This window comes from Artemia franciscana, chromosome 15 (genome assembly GCF_032884065.1).
Source record: "Artemia franciscana chromosome 15, ASM3288406v1, whole genome shotgun sequence".
Taxonomy (NCBI): domain Eukaryota; kingdom Metazoa; phylum Arthropoda; class Branchiopoda; order Anostraca; family Artemiidae; genus Artemia; species Artemia franciscana.
This window is the reverse complement of record NC_088877.1, coordinates 15,249,131-15,270,857: the sequence shown is the minus strand read 5'-3', so window position 1 is coordinate 15,270,857 and position 21,727 is coordinate 15,249,131. Positions and strand designations below refer to the sequence as shown.

At 35.5% G+C, this 21,727-nt stretch overlaps 1 protein-coding gene across 3 annotated transcripts in view; it reads right to left on the bottom strand.

The window, feature by feature from the left end:
- Positions 1-21,727, bottom strand: part of LOC136036090 (uncharacterized) — a 39,782-nt gene that overhangs the window by 6,406 nt on the left and 11,649 nt on the right. The window contains exons 2-3 of one of the 3 annotated variants that reach the window (XM_065718080.1): positions 7,987-8,075; positions 3,823-4,175 (exon numbers count right to left, since the gene is read on the bottom strand). In XM_065718080.1, the coding sequence (XP_065574152.1) occupies positions 3,823-4,175; positions 7,987-8,001 (368 nt within the window). In that variant the 5' untranslated portion in view covers positions 8,002-8,075. Of the gene's footprint in view, positions 1-3,822; positions 4,176-7,896; positions 7,933-7,986; positions 8,076-12,691; positions 12,795-21,727 lie in introns of those variants that run through there. The other 2 variants (XM_065718081.1, XM_065718079.1) reach the window with 2 other exon arrangements.

Sequence of the window (21,727 nt, the reverse complement as noted above, 5' to 3'; positions counted from 1 at the left end):
ATCTAGAACAAGTGCAGGAGTTCAAGTACCTGGGCAGCTGGATTAATTGTGATTGAGAGGTCTCGACTGAGATTAAACGTAGAATTGAACTGCAGGTGCAGCTGCAAGTGCCTTCAATACATTGAAGCCAATTTGGAGAAGTAATAAATATTCAATGCGACAAAAGCTTCGACTCTTCAATAGCAATGTACTCTCAATTCTCCTTTACGCAAGTCAATGTTGGAAAATAAACACCCAGCTTGAAAAAAGGATCCTTGCATTTTGAAAATAAGAGCCTCAGAAGAATGTTGAATACAAGCTGGCAACAAAAAAATTACAAAGGCAGAAATACACAGAAAAACAGATCAACCATCAGTCATTGATTTGCTGAAAAGAAGGCGGTGGACATACCTGGGACACGTTCTTCGTATGGAAGAGAGCCGCCTTCCTCGAACATTCTATGAATGGAAGCCATACGATAGAGGAAAGAGAGGCCACCCAAAAAATACATTGAGGCGAACATATGACCGAGATCTGAGGACGGCCAGCACCTCACTAATACCTGAATGGGAAGACGTCATCACTGCAGCACCAATGCGAGACGAATGGAGAGGCTTTGTCGACGCCCTATGTGCTACCGATGGCTCTGGAGGAACTAAGGTCTAAGGTAAATATATATATATATATATATATATATATATATATATATATATATATATATATATATATATATATATATGTACTTATATATATATAAATAAGTTGTCTGTCTGTCTGTCTGTCTGTCTATCTGTCGAGTGACGTCATTTCATCATGTCGTCATGTCGTCATGAAGTTAGTTGTCGTCATGTTTATTATGACGATGACGTCATTAAAAGTATTTAAGAAACTCGTTAAAAGACAAATTTTTAATTGTAAGAAGATCGTGGATGGAAAAATGTTTAATTGTAAAATGACTGAAGAACCTACAATGGCAACAGCGGAGGAAGCTGCTCAAAGAGTCTATGCCAAAAAACTTACGGCTGATAGAGAAAGTAAGAAAAGAAAGCGTGCCGAGGAATCACAAGAACAGCAAGAAAACAGGCTTGCGGCTGATAGAGAAAGTAAGAAAAGAAAGCGTGCCGAGGAATCACAAGAACAGCAAGAAACAGGCTTGCGGCTTCTAGGTTCAAGAGGTTCCAGGTTCGAACCTTGGCTTAAAAAAGGTAAAAACTACAAAAACAAACTAAAAACTAATAAAAAAACAAAAAAACTAAAAAACAAAAAATAATAAAAAAAAGGTAAAAACTAAAAAAACTAAAAACTAAAAAGAAAAAAACTAAAAAAAGGAAAAAAACTGAAAAACAAAGGAGAAAAAGAAAACTAAAAAAATATAAATAAAAATAAAAAAAACTAAAAAAGGTAAAAACTACAAAAAAACTAAAAAGAAAATAGAAAAAAAAAAGAAAAAAGCTAAAAAAAGGTAAAAACCCAAAAAAAAACTAAAAACAAAAAAGAAAAAAACTAAAAATTTATTTTATCATATACCAATTCAAAAACGAATGTATATACAGACAGGGACACCGGGACACAAACGACGACCGGGACACAGGGAATATATATATATAAAAATAAGTTGTCTGTCTGTCTGTGGAGTGACGTCGTGTTTGTCCGCATAACGTCTGAATTATTTCATCATATACCAATTCAAAAACGAATGTATTCAAGCCGATGTAGCTGATTTGGTAAGGCATTATGTTCCAGGTTCTAGGTTCAAGAGGTTCCAGGTTCGAACCTTGGCTTAAAAAAGGTAAAAACTACAAAAACAAACTAAAAACTAATAAAAAAACCAAAAAACTAAAAAACAAAAAATAATAAAAAAAGGTAAAAACTAAAAAAACTAAAAACTAAAAAGAAAAAAACTAAAAAAAGGAAAAAAACTGAAAAATAAAGGAGAAAAAGAAAACTAAAAAAATATAAATAAAAATAAAAAAAACTAAAAAAGGTAAAAACTACAAAAAAACTAAAAAGAAAAAAGAAAAAAAAAAGAAAAAAGCTAAAAAAAGGTAAAAACCCAAAAAAAAACTAAAAACAAAAAAGAAAAAACTAAAAATTTATTTTATCATATACCAATTCAAAAACGAATGTATATACAGACAGGGACACCGGGACACAAACGACGACCGGGACACAGGGAATATATATATATAAAAATAAGTTGTCTGTCTGTCTGTGGAGTGACGTCGTGTTTGTCCGCATAACGTCTGAATTATTTCATCATATACCAATTCAAAAACGAATGCATTCAAGCCGATGTAGCTGATTTGGTAAGGCATTATGTTCCAGGTTCTAGGTTCAAGAGGTTCCAGGCTCGAACCTTGGCTTAAAAAAAGGTAAAAACTACAAAAAAAATAAAACTAATAAAAAAAAACTAAAAAAGCTAAAAAACTAAAAAAAACTAAAAATATTTAAAAAAGGTAAAAAACTAAAAAAACTAAAAACTAAAAAGAAAAAAAAACTAAAAAAAGGAAAAAAACTGAAAAATAAAGGAGAAAAAGAAAACTAAAAAATATAAATAAAAATAAAAATCAACTAAAAAAGGCAAATACTACAAAAAAACTCAAAAGAAAAAAGAAAAAAAACTAAAAAATCTAAAAAAAAGGTAAAACCAAAAAAAAACTAAAAAGAAAAAAAGGAAAAAAATTAAAAATTTATTTCATCATATACCATTTCAAAAACGAATGCATATACAGACCGGGAAACCGGGACACAAATGGCGACCGGGACACAGGGAATATAAATTGACGAGCGGGACACTCAAAGAGAAATTACAGACTGGGACACCGGGACACAAATGACGACCGGGACACAGGGAATATAAATGCCGACCGGGACACAGGGACACAACTACAACGGGGACACCGGGGGGCACAGGGGGATATATAAATGACGATTGGGACACAGGGAATGTTCGATTAGCAATCACCATCAACAAAGCTCAAGGGCAATCATTAGAGTCATGAGGTATAGATCTGAATACGGATTGTTTTTCCCATGGACAATTATATGTGGTATGTTCAAGAGTCGGTAAACCTGACAATCTATTTATATGCACAGACAATGGGACAGCGAAGAATGTTGTATATTCGCAAGTTTTACGTAGTTGAAAACATATATATATATATATATATATATATATATATATATATATATATATATATATATATATATATATATATATATATATATATATATATATATATATATATATATATATACATATATATATATATATATATATATATATCTATATTGACAGGTGGGACACAAGGACACAACTACAATGGCGCGTAACTAATATGGCGCGTAACGACTTGCGTGCTCAGGGGGGCTTGGGGGGGCGCGAAGCGCCCCCCAAGCCTAACTGCACCCTAACAGCTAGTATATATTTATAATGAAAAGAGAAATCACTAGTGCAACAGCACAAACACATAAAAAAAAGAAGAAGAAAAGGAAGACTGTTTTCCTACATTAGACATATATATATATATATATATATATATATATATATATATATATATATATATATGTATATATTAGTAAATTACAAGGATGAAAACAACCATTATATACAACCCAACGGATTTAGCTGGTGATTGTTGAAATATAATGTAAGCGTTTTTTTTGGGGGGGTTAATAAATCCTTTCTCTCTCTCACTCTCTCTCTCTCTCTCTCTCTCCCTCTCTCTCTCTCTCTCTCTATCTCTCTCTCTCTCTCTCTCTCTCTCTCTCTCTCTCTCTCTCTCTCTCTCTCTCGCTCTCTCTCTCTCTCTCTCTCTCTCTCTCTCTCTATAAAATTTTTACCTTGGGTTGGCGTCAGCAGAAGTTGCAATTATATCATTCGGGCCAGAAAGTCTGCCATCAATAGCATTTTCAAATGCCCACCTCCTCTTCCTGCAATTCCCTGGATTCTCAATTGTCGAAATTGTTACCTCAATTGTGGTAGTGATTGGAGTAAAAGCCTGTATAACAGGAAAAATATCCGTTGGAACAACAGAATAACAAAGTGTTTTTGCAACTACTTCGGTTGTTATAGTTTGAACAAGTGCAAGAACGTTCCACGATCGGTCAGAAGGACTATTGATGGATGAGTCTAGAAATATATTAGCTCTTGTGGCAACAGCTGTAACAGCAAGGAATAGTATGATTGGTTTCATCTGTAAGGAAATCATGCATGAAAGACGGATGTAGAAATAAAAATCTAATGTTAGTAGCTCATTTTTGGGGGTATTGAAAAGGCCTCTAACCATTATCTGGACATTTCTAAAACTACAATATTCCAAGAGCAGAGTGATACTTATTTTTAATTGTTTCAGTTCAGTCTCAGTTGCTGCCACCATAGCCAGAAGCATCTTCAGGTGAAAAATAAACCTTTCTGGAGAAATTACAAAATTTGATAATTTTTTTTTTTTTTTTTTACAAAGTTTATTTAAGTTTACGAATATCCTTAAATAAATTATTGAATCCAAATATATATGGGAAAACCTTTGGTATTCTCTTCTACTAAGGAAAGAGCTTTTGCTGAAAACCCATTTGCGAGAAACTTACAGTCCTTCTCCTAGATTAGGGCTTCTTAAATATTTTTCATTCGCCACTATTTTCCTAGCGACTCCATATAAATGTAAAACAATAATTTTATATACTTTACTATATAAAAAGCATATTACTACAAAAAATACTTTAATACAAAAATTACTATATACTTTAGATGATTTATTTATTAGGTTATAATATACATGTAAATATGAAACATTTTATTACCAGAATTTGTTTATAAACAGACAAAAATTTAAAATTAAAGATTGTAAAAGAGTCGCAAAATTGTACTTATTGTAGTCACAAAAATTTTACGCCGTATTTTTCATCAGAATTGCACTTTTTTTGCAGTAACATGAATAAAAGGGGAATCTGTGAATACCTTTGATTTTAAATTAAAATCAAAGGGAAAAATTAACTGAGATTGATATACTTTTTTTTTATTGCAAAACAAACTAAATCTTCAGGAAATGATAGACAAGGTTAGTGTGTTTTAAAGCCAAATATACGGCCATGAACACTTTAAAATAACATAAACGAAAGGCACATATAACAGATCAGCGATCATCATAAAACACTTAAATGAACCACTATATTAACTGAATAACAGTACTTTATACCTGAAAACACGGTCATTGAAAAGAACACTTAAAACTTGGGAAAGTACATAATTAAAACATTACATTTACTTTAAACTGGGATCTATTTGTTTTTTATGTATTCTTTTATTGAAAAAAAATTCCAGATACCTTACTATTCTACAAATAAACTGAGGCAACGTACTATTTAAGACACTTGGAAACATCATCTCATTTTTCCCAATATCCATTCCCTTATCGAGGAGAGCTCTTGGCACCAGCTTAAGCAATGCACTAAATAATTCTTTCAACTCTGCAAAGCCGGCAAGTATATATTTCTTTATCGGAACATCCTTCTTTAGAATATCTTTTTAATCTTTAACTAATTGGCAGGCAGTTAGCTCTGAGCTGCCTCCACGACGTCAAATAACTACCTGGTAAATTCAGCTTAAAGTAGAGCTCCTGCCCATAGACCACCTTAAAATCCTGATTAAATAAAAAAACAAGTTTTTTTAACTGAAAGTAAGGAGCGACATTAAAACTTAAAACGAACAGAAATTACCCCGTATATGAAAGGGGCTGCTCCTTCTTCAACGCCTTGCTCTTTGCACTAAAGTTTGACTCTTTCTCTCAACTCTACTTTTTAAAACAGTAAAAACTTTAGCGTAAAGAGCAGGGCGTTGAAGAAGGAGCAGCCCTTTTCATATACCGGGTAATTTCTCTTCGTTTTAAGTTTTAATGTCGCTCCTTACTTTCAGTTAAAAGACTTGTTTTTTTATTTAATTTCTGAACGTTTTTTAGTTAATCCATGTTTTGATTTCGGCTCTCCGCAGATGAATAATTAAAGCAAATTCGCATATTTATTTATTTGGCTAAATGGCTTTCGCATAGTTTTGATCGAAAGATTTTGCGAAAAAAGGGGGGAAGGAGGCCCAGTTGCACCCCAATGTTTTGGGTACTTAAAAAGGCAACTAGAACTTTTAGTTTTTACGAACGTTTTCATTAGTAAAAGATATACGTAACTTACGAATTAGCTTACGTAACAAACTTCTATGTTCGTATGTTTTTATTACGTATATGAGAAGGTTCGCCCACTCGTCAATACCTCGTCAATAACTCTTTGCATTAAAGCTTAAATTTTGCCCCCTGAATCAAAAAGGCCGTAGAATAAATAGTTGAAATTACTAAAAATCCTTTAGCGTAAAGAGTGAGGTATTAGGAGGAGGTGAACCCCTTATATGCGTAATATTTTCTATTCGTTTTAAGTTTTAATGCTACTCCATACTTCCAGTGGAAAAAAACTTTTTTATATTTATTTTCTCATTGTTTTTTTAAATAATGCTAGAAAATGCTGCGCCCCTTTTATGGAAATCTTCTTCCCCCATGACAAATTCCTCCATGGAAAATTTCCCCCACATAGCCCCCTCTTTTGAACCCCCCCCCCTCCCAACCAAAAAATCCCCCTGAAAACGTCTCTACATCTCCCAATAACCATTAATATATGCAAACACTGGTCAAAATTTGCAACTTGCAGCCCCTCCCACGGGGACTGTATGGGAGTAAGTCGTCCCCAAAGACATAGTTATAAGGTTTTTCGACTATGCAGAATTTTGATCCGACTACTTTGGGAAAAAATGAGCGTGGGAGGGGGCCTAGGTGCCCTCCGATTTTTTTTGGTCACTTAAAAAGGGCACTAGAACTTTTCATTTTCGTTCGAATGAGCCCTCTCACAAAATTCTAGGACCACTGGGTCGATATGATCACCCCTGGGAAAAAGAAAAAAAAACAAAAAAAAACAAATATACACGCATCCGTGATTTGTCTTCTGGCAAAAAATACAAAATTCCACATTTTTGTAGATAGGACCTTGGAACTTGTACAATAGGGTTCTCTGATACGCTGAATCTGATGGTGTGATTTTCATTAAGATTCTATGACTTTTAGGGGGTGTTTCAGCCTATTTTCTAAAATAGGGCAGATTTTCTCTGGCTCGTAACATTTGATAGGTAAGACTAAACTTGATAAAACTTATATATCTAAAATCAGCATTAAAATGCAATTCTTTTGATGTAACTATTGGTATCAAAATTCCGTTTTTTAGAGTTTTGGTTACTATTGAGCTGGGTCACTCCTTACTACAGTTCGTTACCACAAACTGATAAAATTTAACATTTCTGATTTTTTTTTTTATCTCCTCACTCCATTTTTGTATCATTGATTTTATCTAGTAGTATCTTAATCTCATTCTCCCAATTTGTATTTATATCCATAGGTCCTCTACCCTCATTCCAAACAAAAGAAAACCGTGTTTTTTCTAAAATGTCTTTTATTTTTAGTGGTCATGACCTTTTTTTCAACTACGAGAGTAAATCTTCATAAGCTGCCTTAAGCAATCTGTCATTAGGTAGCTGGACAACTCTCAAACGAAATTTAATCATTGAGACTAGTCTGCTAGATCAACATTTAAACACTGGTAATGAGCTGTTCAATGCACCCCAAACAATCTCCTAAAGTACAGTAATTGAATAGTGTCTAGCTGAGCTACTTTCTCATCCCCCCAAATCACTGCTCCGTATTGTAAAAAGGCATTATTCTCGATAAAAAGACCCTTTTATGTAGCAACAATTTTTTTTATTCCTATTACATTATTCCGGAAAACTGTAAACATTGCTGCTTTTCCCCGGTTTAACGTTTCCTTTATATGTGAATTCCATCTTTCGTTACTTTGAAAAATATATCCAAAATACTTAATTTTATCTACAACCTGTATCTCCTCCAGCTTCATCCAAAATTTAGGTTCAGATTTATCATTCCTCTTGTTAAAAATAACCAATTTTGATTTCTGAACATTTACCTGAAGGCACTTCATCTTTTGATAATCATCTGTTAAATCCAGAAACTTCTATTAATTATGTGCCATATTCGCCACTAGAGAAGTGCCGTCTGCAAATAACAGCACTGAAAATTTTTTTTTTACCTAATCTCACTGTTGGAGAATTTTTTTTTTTTTGATAAGAATTCCGCATGGATCAATTTCATAGACTTTATCCAAAAGGTCACAGCAAAGGTAATGAGACAACCAAGGATGAAACGGCGAAGTAAAACTGACCTAGACTAAGGTCATATTTAAGATTTAAGCATCCTAGGTGAAATTATAAGTAAAATAAATAAAAATTTAGATGTTTTCCAAGATCAGGGTGCGAGAATAGGTTTGGAAGTTAATGTTAAAAGACTAAGTCGCTAAGGCTAGAAAAAAGTGAACTTGAAGAGGTAATGGTGGGTAACAAGAAGATCAATCATTTGGACAGCATCGCTTACCTAGGCTGTATTATTGGTAAAGACAGTTGTTGTAGTGAAGATGTTAAAATTAGAATTAGAAAAAAAACAAGTTATTTTAACCTAAAGTAAAGGGTGACATTAAAATTAAAAAGAACAGAAATTATTCTGTATATGAAATGGGCTGTACCCTCCTCAACGCCTCACTCCATACGCTGAAATTTGACTCTTTCTCACAATTCTACTTTATAAAACAATAGAAAACCTTAGCGTAAAGAACGGGGCTTTGAAGAGGGGATAGTCCCTTTAATATACGGAATAATCTCTTTTCGTTTGAAGTTTTAATGTCGCTCCTTACTTTCAGTTAAAAAAAAAAAAAAATTATTTAATTTCTGAACATTTTGAATTAATGCAGGGGCTCACCGAACATGGAAAATCAAAATGAAATTTACATATTAATTTTACTTCTTTTTTTTATCTAACAGTAGTTCTATAATAGCCTAAGTTTGATTTTGTTCCAGTTGTTTAAGACAGACTCCTGAATCAAAAAGGATGTTTAATTAGAACAATAGCCCCTTTTAAAAGCAAAAAAAAGAAGCTTTGGCGTAAGTGCAAGCTATTGAGGTGAGGCAAACCATCTCATATACGTAATATTTTCTGTTTATTTATCTTGCTTCTTACTTTCAGTTGAAATAACTAGTTTTTTAGTTTAATTGTTGATCGTTTTTAAACTATGTCGGGAAATCCAGCTCCATGGAAAATTCTCTTCCACCACAAGAAATTTCTGCATGGGAAGATTCTCCCACGTAACTTAAATTAGCGATATTTGCGGAACTAATTTTCTAAGGCATAGTAACAAAACTGCCAAAGAGGTCGAAACTGTTCTTAAGAAAATTAAAGTCACAAGTTGAGTAATTCTCAAATGATTGAAATTAATCATAGAAAAGATCTTTAAAAGATATACGTAATAATTTAAGTTAGCTTTAAGTTTTAATGCCCTTCCCTACTTTCAGTTGGAAAAAAACTCATTTTATTTAAATTTAATAACAATCACAAGCCGTAGACATACAATATTTTTGATTTATTCTCACATAAAAATCATAGTTATGAAGCTGCTTAAGGTAAAATTAAATATTTTGATTAGCCTGAAAATAAAAGAGACAAATTATTGCTTATATCTGCCATTATTTAACAATATTCAAACTTCTGTTTAAAGAGCAATGTATTGGCAAGGGGGTGAAATCCTCGTACACTTAATATGAGGGAGGTTTTCCTCCTGTTCATTACCTCGCTTTTTACGCTAAAGTTCAAATTTTTTTCCAATTCTTTAAGAATGACCCTTGAGTAACATTAAATAAAAAAAAACTAATCTTTTTAGCTGAAAGTAAGGAACGACATTAAAACTTAAAACGAACAGAAATTACTCCGTATATGAAATGGGTTGTCCCCTCCGGAATCCCTCGCTCTTTACGCTAAAGCTTTTAATTGTTTTAAAAAGCAGAATTGTGGCAAAGAGTCAAACTTTAGCGTAAAGAGCAAGGGATTGCGGAGGGGACAACCCATTTCATATACGGAGTAATTTCTGTTCGTTTTAAGTTTTAATGTCGCTCCTTACTTTCAGCTAAAAAAATAAATTTTTTTTTATTTAATTTCTGAACATTTTTGAATTAATGCATGTTTGGTTTTGGCTCTCCGCACATAAATTATTAAAATAAAATTTGTATATTAATTCTTTTTTTTGGCTAAATGGCTTTCTCTTAGTTTTGACCAGACGATTTTGAGAAATAAGGGGTGGAGAAGAAGGCATAGTTGCCCTCCAATTTTTCGGTTACTTAAAAAGGCAACTAGAACTTTTAATTTTTAACGAACGTTTTTATTAGTAAAAAATATACGTAACTTAAGAATTAACTTACGTAACAAACTTTCATAATCTTATATTTTTATTATGCATACAAGGGGGTTTGTACCCTCGTTAATACCTCGCTCTTTACACTAAATCGTAAGTTTTGTCCCAATTCCTTAAGAACGACCCCTGAATCAGAAAGGCCGTAGAATAAATAGTTGAAATTACTAAAAATACTTTAGCATAAAGATCGAGGTATTTATCTCCTCCTAAATACCTCGCTCTTTATACTAAAGTATTTTTAAACCCCTCATATGCGTAATAATCTCTGTTCGTTTTAAGTTTCAATGCTACTCCTTCCTTTCGTTTGAAAAAACGTTTTCATGTTTATTTTTCATTATTTTCTTACAGTAATGCTAGAAAATCCTGCGCCCTTTTCATTGAATTTTACTTCCCCCATGACAGATTCCTCCAAGGGAAGATCCTCAAACATAGCCCCCTCCCCTCAGCCCCACCCCCAAACAAAATAAAATCCCCCTGAAAACGTCTGTACACTTCCCAATAACCATTACTATATGTAAACACTGGTCAAAGTCTGTAACTTGCAGCCCCTCCCTCAGGGATTGTGGGGGAGTAAGTCATCCCCAAAGACATAGTTATTATAGTTTTCGACTATGTTGAACAAAATGGCTATCTCAAAATTTTGATTCGTTGAATTTGGGAAACAAATTAGCGTGGGAGGGGGCCTAGATGCCCTCCAATTTTTTCGGTCACTTTAAAAGGGCACTAGAACTTTTCATTTCCGTTAGAATGAGCCCTCTTGTGACATTCTAGGACCACTTGGTCGATACGATGATTCTGGGAAAAAAAATAAAAAAACAAACAAACAAACAAATAAACACGCACCCATGATTTGTCTTCTGGCAAAAAATTCAAAATTCCACATTTTCGTAGATAGGAGCTTGAAACTTCTACAGTAGGGTTCTCGTATACACTGAATCTGATGGTGTCATTTACGACTTTTAGGGGGTGTTTCCCCCTATTTTCTTAAATAAGGCAAATTTTCTCAGGCTCGTAACTCTTGATGGGTAAGACTAAACTTGATGAAACTTATATATTTACAATCAGCATTAAAATGCAATTCTTTTGATGTAGCTATTGATATCAAAATTCAATTTTTAGAGTTTTGGTTACTATTGAGCCGGGTCGCTCCTTACTACAGTTCGTTACCACGAACTGTTTGAAAGCCTGTTTAATAACAGCAAATTGCTCTTTTGAAATTACTAAAAATACTTCAGCGTCAAGAGCAAGGCATTGACAAGCGGACAAACCTTTTGATATACATAATAATTGCTGTTCGCTTTAATTTTTAATGTTACTCCTTATTTTCAGTTGAAAAAACTTGTTGTTTTTTTATATTTAATTTCTGATTGTTTTTTAAATATTGCTTGGAAATCTAGAGCCAACTTTATAGAATTTCTCTTCCCATATGGAAAATTCCTCCTCAGAGAGATCCTCCTGCGCAACTATCTCCCTCAAACCCTCACCAGAAAAATCCCCCCTAAAATTCTGTTTACTTCCAAAAAACCAATGCAAGGCTATGTGTAAATAACGGGCAAAGTTCGTAACTTACTGCCTTTTCCCTAGGGACTCTGGGGAATTAAGTCGTCCTCAAAGACATAGTTACTAAATATTTCGACTATGCTGAATAAAATGGCTATCTCAAAATTTTGATCCGGTGGCTTTGAAAAAAATGTAAGGGGGAGGGGGGCTGGTTTCCCTCCAATTTTGGATTGCTTCCATAGGTCACTAGAAATTTTAATTTCCGTTTGAATGAGCCCTGTCACGAAATTCTAGGACCATTGGGTCGATACAATTACCCCTGGGAAAAGATTAAAAGAAAAAAACAACAAATAAACACGCATCCTTGATCATTCTTCTGGCAAAAACCACAAAATTCCACATTTGTACAGATAAAAGCTTGAAACTTCTATAGTAGGGTTCTCTGATACGCTGAATATAACGGTGTGATTTTCATTAAGATTCTATGCTTTCTAGGGGGTGCTTCCCTATTTCTTAAAATGAGTTAAATTTTCTCAGGCTCCTAACTTTTGATGGGTAGACTTGATGAAACTTATAAATTTAAAATCAGTATAAAAACACGATTTCCAAATGTATCTATTGGTATGAAAATTCCGTTTTTTAGAGTTTCGGTTACTAGCAGGGTAACTCCTTACTTACATTTTGTTACCACGAACTGTTTGATAAGTTTCAACTGAAAAACTTTGTTTGAAAATGAATGGCGTTAAAAATTTACTTTCGTCACAAGTTCAACTATGTTTTTGTCTAAACTATGAAATTATATTTTAAATACTAATTCCAGTCATCACTGGTGATTTCTGTATAGTAGGAAGTCAAAAGATAATTAAAAAAAACTCACGCTTCCATTAATGCTAATATCCAAGAGGGTTCACTCTCACTTTCGAGTTTAAATTAGCCAGCTGTTTCTGAACAATTGCAATAGTAGCTGTTATGACATTGGCCTGTGACGAAATTAAAAAAAACAAGTTTTTTATAAAATGAAAGTAAGGAGCGACATTAAAACTTAAAACGAACAGAAATTACTCCTTAGATGAAAGGGGCTTTTCCTCCTCGACACCCCGCTCCTTGCGCTAAAGTTTGATTCTTTCTCGCAACTCTACTTTTTAAACCAATAAAAAACTTTAGCGTAAAGAGCGGGGCGTTGAGGAAAAAAAGCCCCTTTCATATACGGAGTAATTTCTGTTCGTTTTAAGTTTTAATGTCGCTCCTTACTTTCATTTAAAAAACTTGTTTTTTTTTATTTAATTTCTGGACGTTTTTTAATTCATGCATGTTTTGATCTTGGCTCTCCGCACATAAAAAATTAAAACGAAATATGCATATTAATTTTCTTTTTGGCTAAATGGCTTTCTCATAGTTTTAATCGGAAGATTTTGAGAAAAAATGAGAGAGGGAGGAAGCCTAGCTGCCCTCTAATTTTTGATTACTTAAAAAGGCAACTAGTACTTTTAATTGTTTTACGAACATTTTCATGAGTAAAAAATATACGTAATTTACGAATTAACTTACGTAAAGAACTTCTATATTCGTATATTTTTATTGCGTATATGAGGGAGTTCACCCCTCGTCGATACCTCGCTCTTTACACTAAAGCTTAAATTCTGTCCCAATTCCTTAAGAATGACCCTTGAATCACAAAGGCCGTAGAATAAATAGTTGAAATTACTAAAAATACTTTCGCGTAAAGAGCGAGGTATTACGAGGAGGTAAACCCATCATATGTGTAATAATTTCTCCTCGTTGTAAGTTTTAATGCTGCTCCTCACTTTCAGTAGAAAAAACTTCTCATATTTATTTTTTCCTTGTTTTTTTTTTAAATAATGAAAGAAAATCCTGCGCCCCATTCATTGAAAGTTTCTTCCCCCATTAGAAGTTTTTCCATGGAAAGATCCTCCCACGTAACCCTCCCCCCCCCACCTCCCACCTCAACTCTCCCTCCCAAACCAAAAAAAACCCTGAAAACGTCTGTACACTTCCCAGTAACCATTACTATATGTAAACACAGGTCAAAGTTTGTAACTTGCAACCCCTCCCAGGGAGACTGCGGGGTAGTAAGTAGTCCCCAAAGACATAGTTATTAGGTTTTTTATGACTATGGCGAATAAAATGGCTATCTCAGAATTTTGATCCAGTGACTTTTGGGAAAAAATGAGCGTGGGAGGGGGCCTAGGTGCCCTCCAATTTTTTTGGTCACTGAAAAAGGGCACTAGAACTTTTAATTTTCGTTAGAATGAGCCCTACTGCGACATTCTAGGACGACTAGGTCGATACTATCACCCCTGGAAAAAAAACAAACAAACAAAAAAACAAATAAACAAGCATCCGTGATTTGTCTTCTGGCAAAAAATGCGAAATTCCACATTTTTGTAGATAGGAGCTTGAAACTTCTACAATGAGGTTCTCTGATACGCTGAATCTGATGGTATGATTTTCGTTAAGATTCTATGACTTTTAGGGGGGGTTTTCCCCTATTTTCTAAAATGGGGCAAATATTCTCAGGCTCTTAACTTTTGATAGGTCAGACTAATCTTGATGAAAGTTATATATTTGAAATCAGCATTAAAATGCAATTTTTTTTTATGTAGCTATTGGTATCAAAATTCCATTTTTTAGAGTTTTGGCTACTATTGATCCGGGTCGCTCCTTACTACAGTTCGTTACCACGAACTGTTTGATTTGAACCGGCGAATCAGAGCGATTAGTTAAATATTACGAAAGGTAGGCAGTGCAACGTCAGATTTTGCTTACAGGTAACATTGTCTATAGAGCGAAGCGTATTAGTCCATGAGCCCCGCGGGCAGCGGGGCGAGGTCTGATTGGTTAAGCCTTGTTTGCTATTGTCATGATCTTTCATCATTGCAACCCTATTTTTCCCAGAAATTGCGGTTAGTCAAGGGCAAGTTTCTGTAAAAGTTTGATGAGAGGATATTTTATTTTTTTGTGAGTTTTTTTCATGAATTACTACACATAGCTAGATTCTGATGACTGCATATTGTTTTTATGTCATTGCCCAAGCCCAACATTACCCTTGGCTTCAAAACCCTGCCCACTTAACACATTTTAGTCTCGTTGGGGAGGATTCTAGAAAGCTGAAAAACAGATGTGTTTCTGTAATAATGACAAAGAAACAATATCCGATCATGAGAATCTTGCTATATGCAGTAATACTTATTTTCGAAACCTTGTGACGAAAGTAAAGCTTTACCATGAATGGCTATAAACGTTAAAACTGCAGGCTAGCCTTATTGCATGGTTTTCCTAGGGTAAAATTTGCCCTCAGAATCCCTCTGCGTTGGTTCTACCTCAATCTAATATGACCTAGCAGGCACCTTGGGCTGTTAAACAGGGAGCTAGTCCAGAGACAGGAATTATTATGGGTATAGTCGAACAGAAGAAAAATACTTACAGGGATAATATCTTAAATGCACAATATCAAACTTTTAGTTACCTTCTTCGTCAAGGTATATGTAACTCAGTACGGAGGGTTTTACCCTAAGAGAATATAGGTGTATATCTCATTAGCTCAACCTTAGCATGTAACAAGGAAAAATGAAAGCACAATAACCCAATTACGACACCTGCCATTACATTAAACTTTTTGATTTAGTTTTTAAATCAGACTAAAACAAATAATAAAAATCCTATTTTGATTGCTTCCAAAAAACTGCCTCTTTGCAGTTCTCTAACCAATCGTGGACGAGCGTTGAACGCAAGGAACCAAAATAAATTAATGTCTTTGCTTGTTACCGCACCAAATAGCCGGAAAGTGATTATTGGGGATTCTGTCTACTTCCTATTTACTGAGTAAATATCAGAAGATGCAGGCCAACTTTCAGCAGAGAAAGGTTAAGAGCTTATAGTCAGAGTGCCAGATTCTGTACCTCGCTTAATTCGATTAGTACCCATGTCGGAAGGTACAAAAATGTGAAGGGTGGATCCCCTGGTAGTCAACCATGCTGATGACGAATATCGTAGGGCGCATGTTCGCCGTTGGGGCGTTTCTAAGATATAGGCCAAAAACACCAAATTTAGCCAATAATGGGGTTCGATGATTCTAAATTTTTTTTAGAGATGATTGGTCAAATCCAGCGTACTCTCACATCAATAGAAAGAAGAGATTTGGGGCAACACGAATATGATTTTTGTTTGTAAAAAAAATGAAAAATAGTCCACTTTTTACTGCAGTTTAAAAAAAAGTTAGATTTTTGTCAGCAAATTTCTAACAGAAAAGCTAAAAACTCGAAATTTTTTCAAGATAAAGTATTTTTTTTGTAAATTAAAAAAGAAAGCCCGTTTAATTCCAAACACACTGAGCTAAGAAAAAAAGTTTAAGTTATTATATCCGGGGAGTCTGCAACTTTTTTAGCGAGTGTACCCAATAATATGAATTTTGTTTAGTAACCTGCTACCTAGCGGGAAGTTGATTGATAAGCTAAGCAGAAGAAATTGATAAGCAGAAGATGAAAAAAAAAAGTGAGTCAGGTAGGCCAAGATAAAAAAAAACAAAAAAAAACAGTTACTTCAGGTTGATTCAACATGTGATTTTGACGCAAATACTGATTTGCTGATGGATTATAATGAAGAATATGACACAAATTTGGAAGATCAAAAAACAATTTTTAAAGAAATCGAAAGCACTTTTGGTGTTGTAAAGTTGGCTGGAAAAATGAGTGTAATTTTTTTTTGCAGAAGTAAGAGACTTAATGAAAGTAATTTACAAAATTAAATATCACAAGAAACTAGGTGATACTGACTAATTTAGATTTATAAGGACTGATAAAAGGCATGTTACATTGATCAATCAGATTTAGTATTGGAACTTCAAGTTCTAGTGAAAATGCTTGTCAAATGGAACATCTGTGATTTGAAATTGATTTGTCAATATTTAGTCTAATATCTTGCTTTTGCTTCATGAAGCACCAAACAACCATGCAACAGGCGAAAAATCTCTGCGAACGTTCACGGCGATAAGTAAAGCTGTTGGATGTGACGATACGGTGGTCACGCAAGATCTCTTCATTTATCAGCTAGCACAGGGAGTGAAAATTAAATACCCGGATGACTTCAAAAACATAATTCTACGGATGGGAGGCTTCCACATCCTGCTCAACTAACTCAAGGCAGTTGGTAAGATAATGGACAGCTCCGGACTCAAAGAGATTATAGTGCAGGCAAAGCTGCTGCTACCTGGTACATGCGAAAAGGTATTTCAAGGGAAATCCTACTACCAAGATATCATTACCTACTTCATACTGTACGAGGTCTTGCTAGCCCTCTACTGGGAGTCCTTGGAAGAGTATTACTCCGAGGCACAAGAAGACTTATCCCGTCTGAACCAGCTGGGTAGTGCCATTGAGTTATTCAGGACTTCATTGGCAAACTGTGCTAACGCGCAAATTGCACTTCAGAAGGCAAACGATACCTTAATCACTTTGGCTCCCATAATGAATGCCTTCGAAACCCCTCGAAATGCGTCACCCACGTTTGCTTTCTGAAGTTAGTTCTTCGAAATACTTGAAATAGCGATGCAATTCAATCATACTGAACGAGACTGTGACTGGGAGTCTCATTTGAGAGCAACTGCTCGGATGTTGCCATACTTGGTGGTGGCTGACCTTCCTCAGTATACAAGATGTATCATACAGTACTTATATGACATGCGACGTTTACCACAAACCTTTTCTGATGTACACAGAAGGCTCATGAAAGGATACTTCGCAGTGAAGAGAACGCACACCAGGCTTACGGCCACCTGTTCCGATCAGATACTGGAACGTACAGTGAACAAGGATGCAAAGACGACGGCCGGAATAATAGGAGAACAAATGGATGAGAGACAGACTGAAGCTTGGATTCTTACCTTACCGATTTCCGCTGCCATCAGCAATGGTTTCCTGCAAGGAGTCAACGTATCCACAGAGAATTTGAAATATCACGAAGACAATCAGTCGACGACGACGCGATTACAACTTTCACGAGATAGAGTTCGAGACATTTTCACTACATGTGGCAATCCGTTCAGCAGAGTGGACTTCGACCTAGTGAATATTGTGACGTCAGAAGTTGTGGACGATGAGAAGAATGTTTCTGATATTACTTGCGTAGCCACAAAAGGATTGAGGACTTTCTGTGCAACAGGAAAGACGATTTGAAAAAGGTTGTACTTGGAATTTTCCCTTCAGAGAAAAAAACTCAGAAAGTGAATGGTGTCCCCAAAACCGATCTCCTGAGCTCTGAAGTAACAGTCTTGAAGAGAATAATTACTGCTCAGTTGAGCTACGGCGAAGAAAAGGAGAAAGCCGTTGCAAAGATCCTCACAAAATAGATTCTCCTTTTTCCTCCATCCATTTTTGAACATCTTCCGCAACAATCAACCAAGACATCCTCTGGCTAAAAAATGAGGGCGGGGAACAAAGCTGTGCTGTTGAACTGGCTAAGAAAAAAGGAGGACTTTCATCTTTGCCGGCCACTGTGAAATCCAAAGAAACAACATCAGCTACAGTACACATCATTGACCTAATGTCCAAGATAAGGTCATATCGGCCTACCAGGTTTGAAACAGTGAAATCCTTCGCAGAAAGATCGCTTCTATCATTGCTGAATTATCTTCCAGTGGGTATTCCTGAAGTTCACATTGTCGCACATCGGTACAACGGGCTGTTTGGGAAGCTCACGGACACCGGAGAGTTGATCTCCTTGAAATCAGCATGCAGACTCCAACGAGGGAAAGGGGAAAAGCTCCAGATTTCCGCTCTTAGCACAATTGAAGAATGGGATGCCTTACTTGCAAGGTCAGCGTCTAAAAGCCGGCTCCTCGAAATTTTGTGTGAAACCTTGGAGCAGATAAGTGACCAGCTTCCGAACGCACTCAACCTTTTTCTCTCAGGTGGGTTCAAGGAGAGATTAAAGTGGTCAAGCGTGGCTGCAGTCCAACTTTACCAGAACACTGTTACTACGAGGAATGCTTGTCCTCCAGCCACGAAGAGGCTGACCAACCCCTTATGACACATGTCATGTACGCTAGCCGTTACGCTTGTAGCATCGTAGCATCGTTTTGCATGCCGACGACACAGACGTGGCAGTAGCCTGTGTTCATTTTTTTGAAGAGCTTCAAGCTGAAGGACTGAACAAACTTTTATTGAAGTTCCCAACTTACATTATCCCAGTACACGAGCCGGCTGATAGAGTCCACTTGTCCAAAGACGAGCAGATTATGTTACCGTTCGTGCACTGTCTGCCAGGTTGTGACACAACGCACTTTTTCTTCGGCGTCGGGAAAGCTTCTTTCTTAAACATTGCGGTGTCTCCAACTTATGCCTCAAAAATGGTGTCTGTGACGGAGCAGGTCAAGGATGCAGAAGGGAAGCTTTCAGTCGACGCGTTTAGAGAATTTTACGACCTATCAAAGTTCCTGGTCATTGTAAACAATACGGTAAACAGGCCGGATTCAATTCACTGGCCAGTTTAAGGGCTTATGTTCGGTGCCAAAAACAAGATTTGAAAAGACTTCCACCTTCTGACAACACCTTAGAGCCATGCATACGTAGAGCCTTATTCGCTACATAGATAATCTCGTCGTTATTACAGGCTCGGATGAGCATTCCAGATCCACTTCTCCTTGGATGGAAGGTGGCTGAAGGGGGAGTAGATGCGGTCGTCTCAAACTGTAAAGAAGCATCAAGCCTGTAATCTTACTGCAGATGCAAAAGTGGAAGATGCAGGAAAGACTGTAGCTGCTCAAAAATGAAAGGATGCTGCAGCTTATGCTCCTGTCGCGGAACGAGGAGGGCATGCAGGGAGTCTGACCTTGCCCCATCTGAATTCTCGAAGAATAAATGAGGAATATTTGTGAAAGTTTTATTTAATACCTTTTACTTTTAATTACAACAGGTCCCTAATCAGTTACTATTACCTAATTTTACGGGCAGGCCGAGTAAGACAACTCCAATGCGCCGATTGAATCCATCTGTGAAGCAGAATTCTTTTATGTAGTAAATAGCTCAGTCGTATTACTGGCAAATCAGGTCCCTAAAAGGTAATTGCAGACGCCTTTGTACACCAGAAAACATATTCGTCCATTCTAAGAAAAAAAAAAAAAAAAACACTTTTTTTAGTCAACATTTTTTTTAAATCTAGTTTTATTTTTAAGTAAAAGTTAAAAATTTTAAACTTTTAGGAAGTTTGAAGTATTCCTACCCTTTGAAAAAAAAATATTATGTCCCTTTTCACGATACGGCTAGTGATCATTTCAGTGACACTACAAAAAAAAATCGCAGACCTTTTAAAAATAAAAATAGTTTATATGTTTTTAGCTCAAATTGTACGGAATCCAATGCACTTTCTTTTCGAATAGGAAAAAAAAAATTATTACCTTGAAGAAATTTCGAGTTTTTAGCCTTTCTTTGAGATATTTGTTGAATTTTACAGCACTTGTTTTGAAACTGCAGTAAATAGAGAAAAAGAATAGTGTTTGGTTTTTTTAATTTAAAAATCATATTCTTGTAGATCTAGATCTCTTCTTTCGATTGATATAACATTACGCCAGATTTCTCATCCCAATAAGTCGCAAAAAAATCCTGAATCGTCACACTTAGTTATAAGCTAAATTTGGCGTTTTTGGCCTATATCTCAGAAACGCCCCAACGGCGAAAATGCGCTACCTACGATATTCGTTTTCAACATGGTCGACTACCCTAGGATCCGTCCTCAGTATTTCTGTACCTTCCGGCATGGGTGGGTGCACGATACAGAATCTGGCGCTCAGACTATTAAGGAGAAACTTTTAGCTTTCAAGTGGAATTACTTGCGTTTGTGGGAGGATCAATATTGTATTCTAAGAGTTGCCTATTTCATCAAGGGCGCCGGTAGAAAATTTTCCATGGGAAGGGGAGACGCCAAAATAGCAGTGGTGGTAGAGTACAGGGAATATCTTTCAGAATATTTTTTTCGTAGGAGAAGTTTATTTTTAAATACTTTTAGGGAAAAACTCAAATAAAAAAGCAATAAAATTGCATGCAAAATGAAACAAAATACAGGAAATTTTAAACGTCAAGGATTCCTGGCAAAGGGAACTTTGCCAAAATTACAAAAAGACTTATTGCTTCCGTATATTATAACACTTGTAGACTTGTCTTTATGCAATTTTCTATGCCTTAGAATAGTTTACAGAAGAACTAGAGATACTCACAAATCCTCCTGCCTGCATGTAAGTAAGAGGCGACCCGGCTTAATAGTAACCGAACTCTAAAAAACGGAATTTTGATACCATTAAACGCATCAAAAGAATTGGCTTATTATGCTGATTTCAAATAGATAAGTTTCACTAAGTTAAGTCATACTCATCAAAAGCTACGAGCCTGAGAGAAATTGTCTGACGTTTGAAAAAAGTGGCAAAAACTCTCTCAAAGTTTCTGTGTATCAGATTCAGCGTATCAAAGAATCCTACTGTAGAGGTTCCAAGCTCATATCTACAAAAGTAATTTTTGCCAGAAGTAAGATTACGGATAAGTGTTTATTTGTTTTTCTCCCAGGGGTGATCATATCAACCCAGTGGGCCTCGAAGTTCGTTGCAGGGTTCATTCTAACACAAATGAAAAGCTTTTGTGTCATTTTTCAGTGACCAAAAAATTAAAGGGCAACTAGGCCCCATTCCACGCTACTTTTTCCCCAAATGATCCAATCAAAATTTCGAGCAAGTTTTTTTGTTCATTATACTCGAAAGGCCCAATAACTATGTCTTTGGAGATAAAATGACCCCCTACAGCCCCTGGGGAAAAGTTTTTAAGCTATAAAATTTGCCTATTGTTTTATTGGGAAATATGCATACATTTTTCGCGTGGGGAGGGGGCTGAATATTCTGCTGGGAGGTCGCACA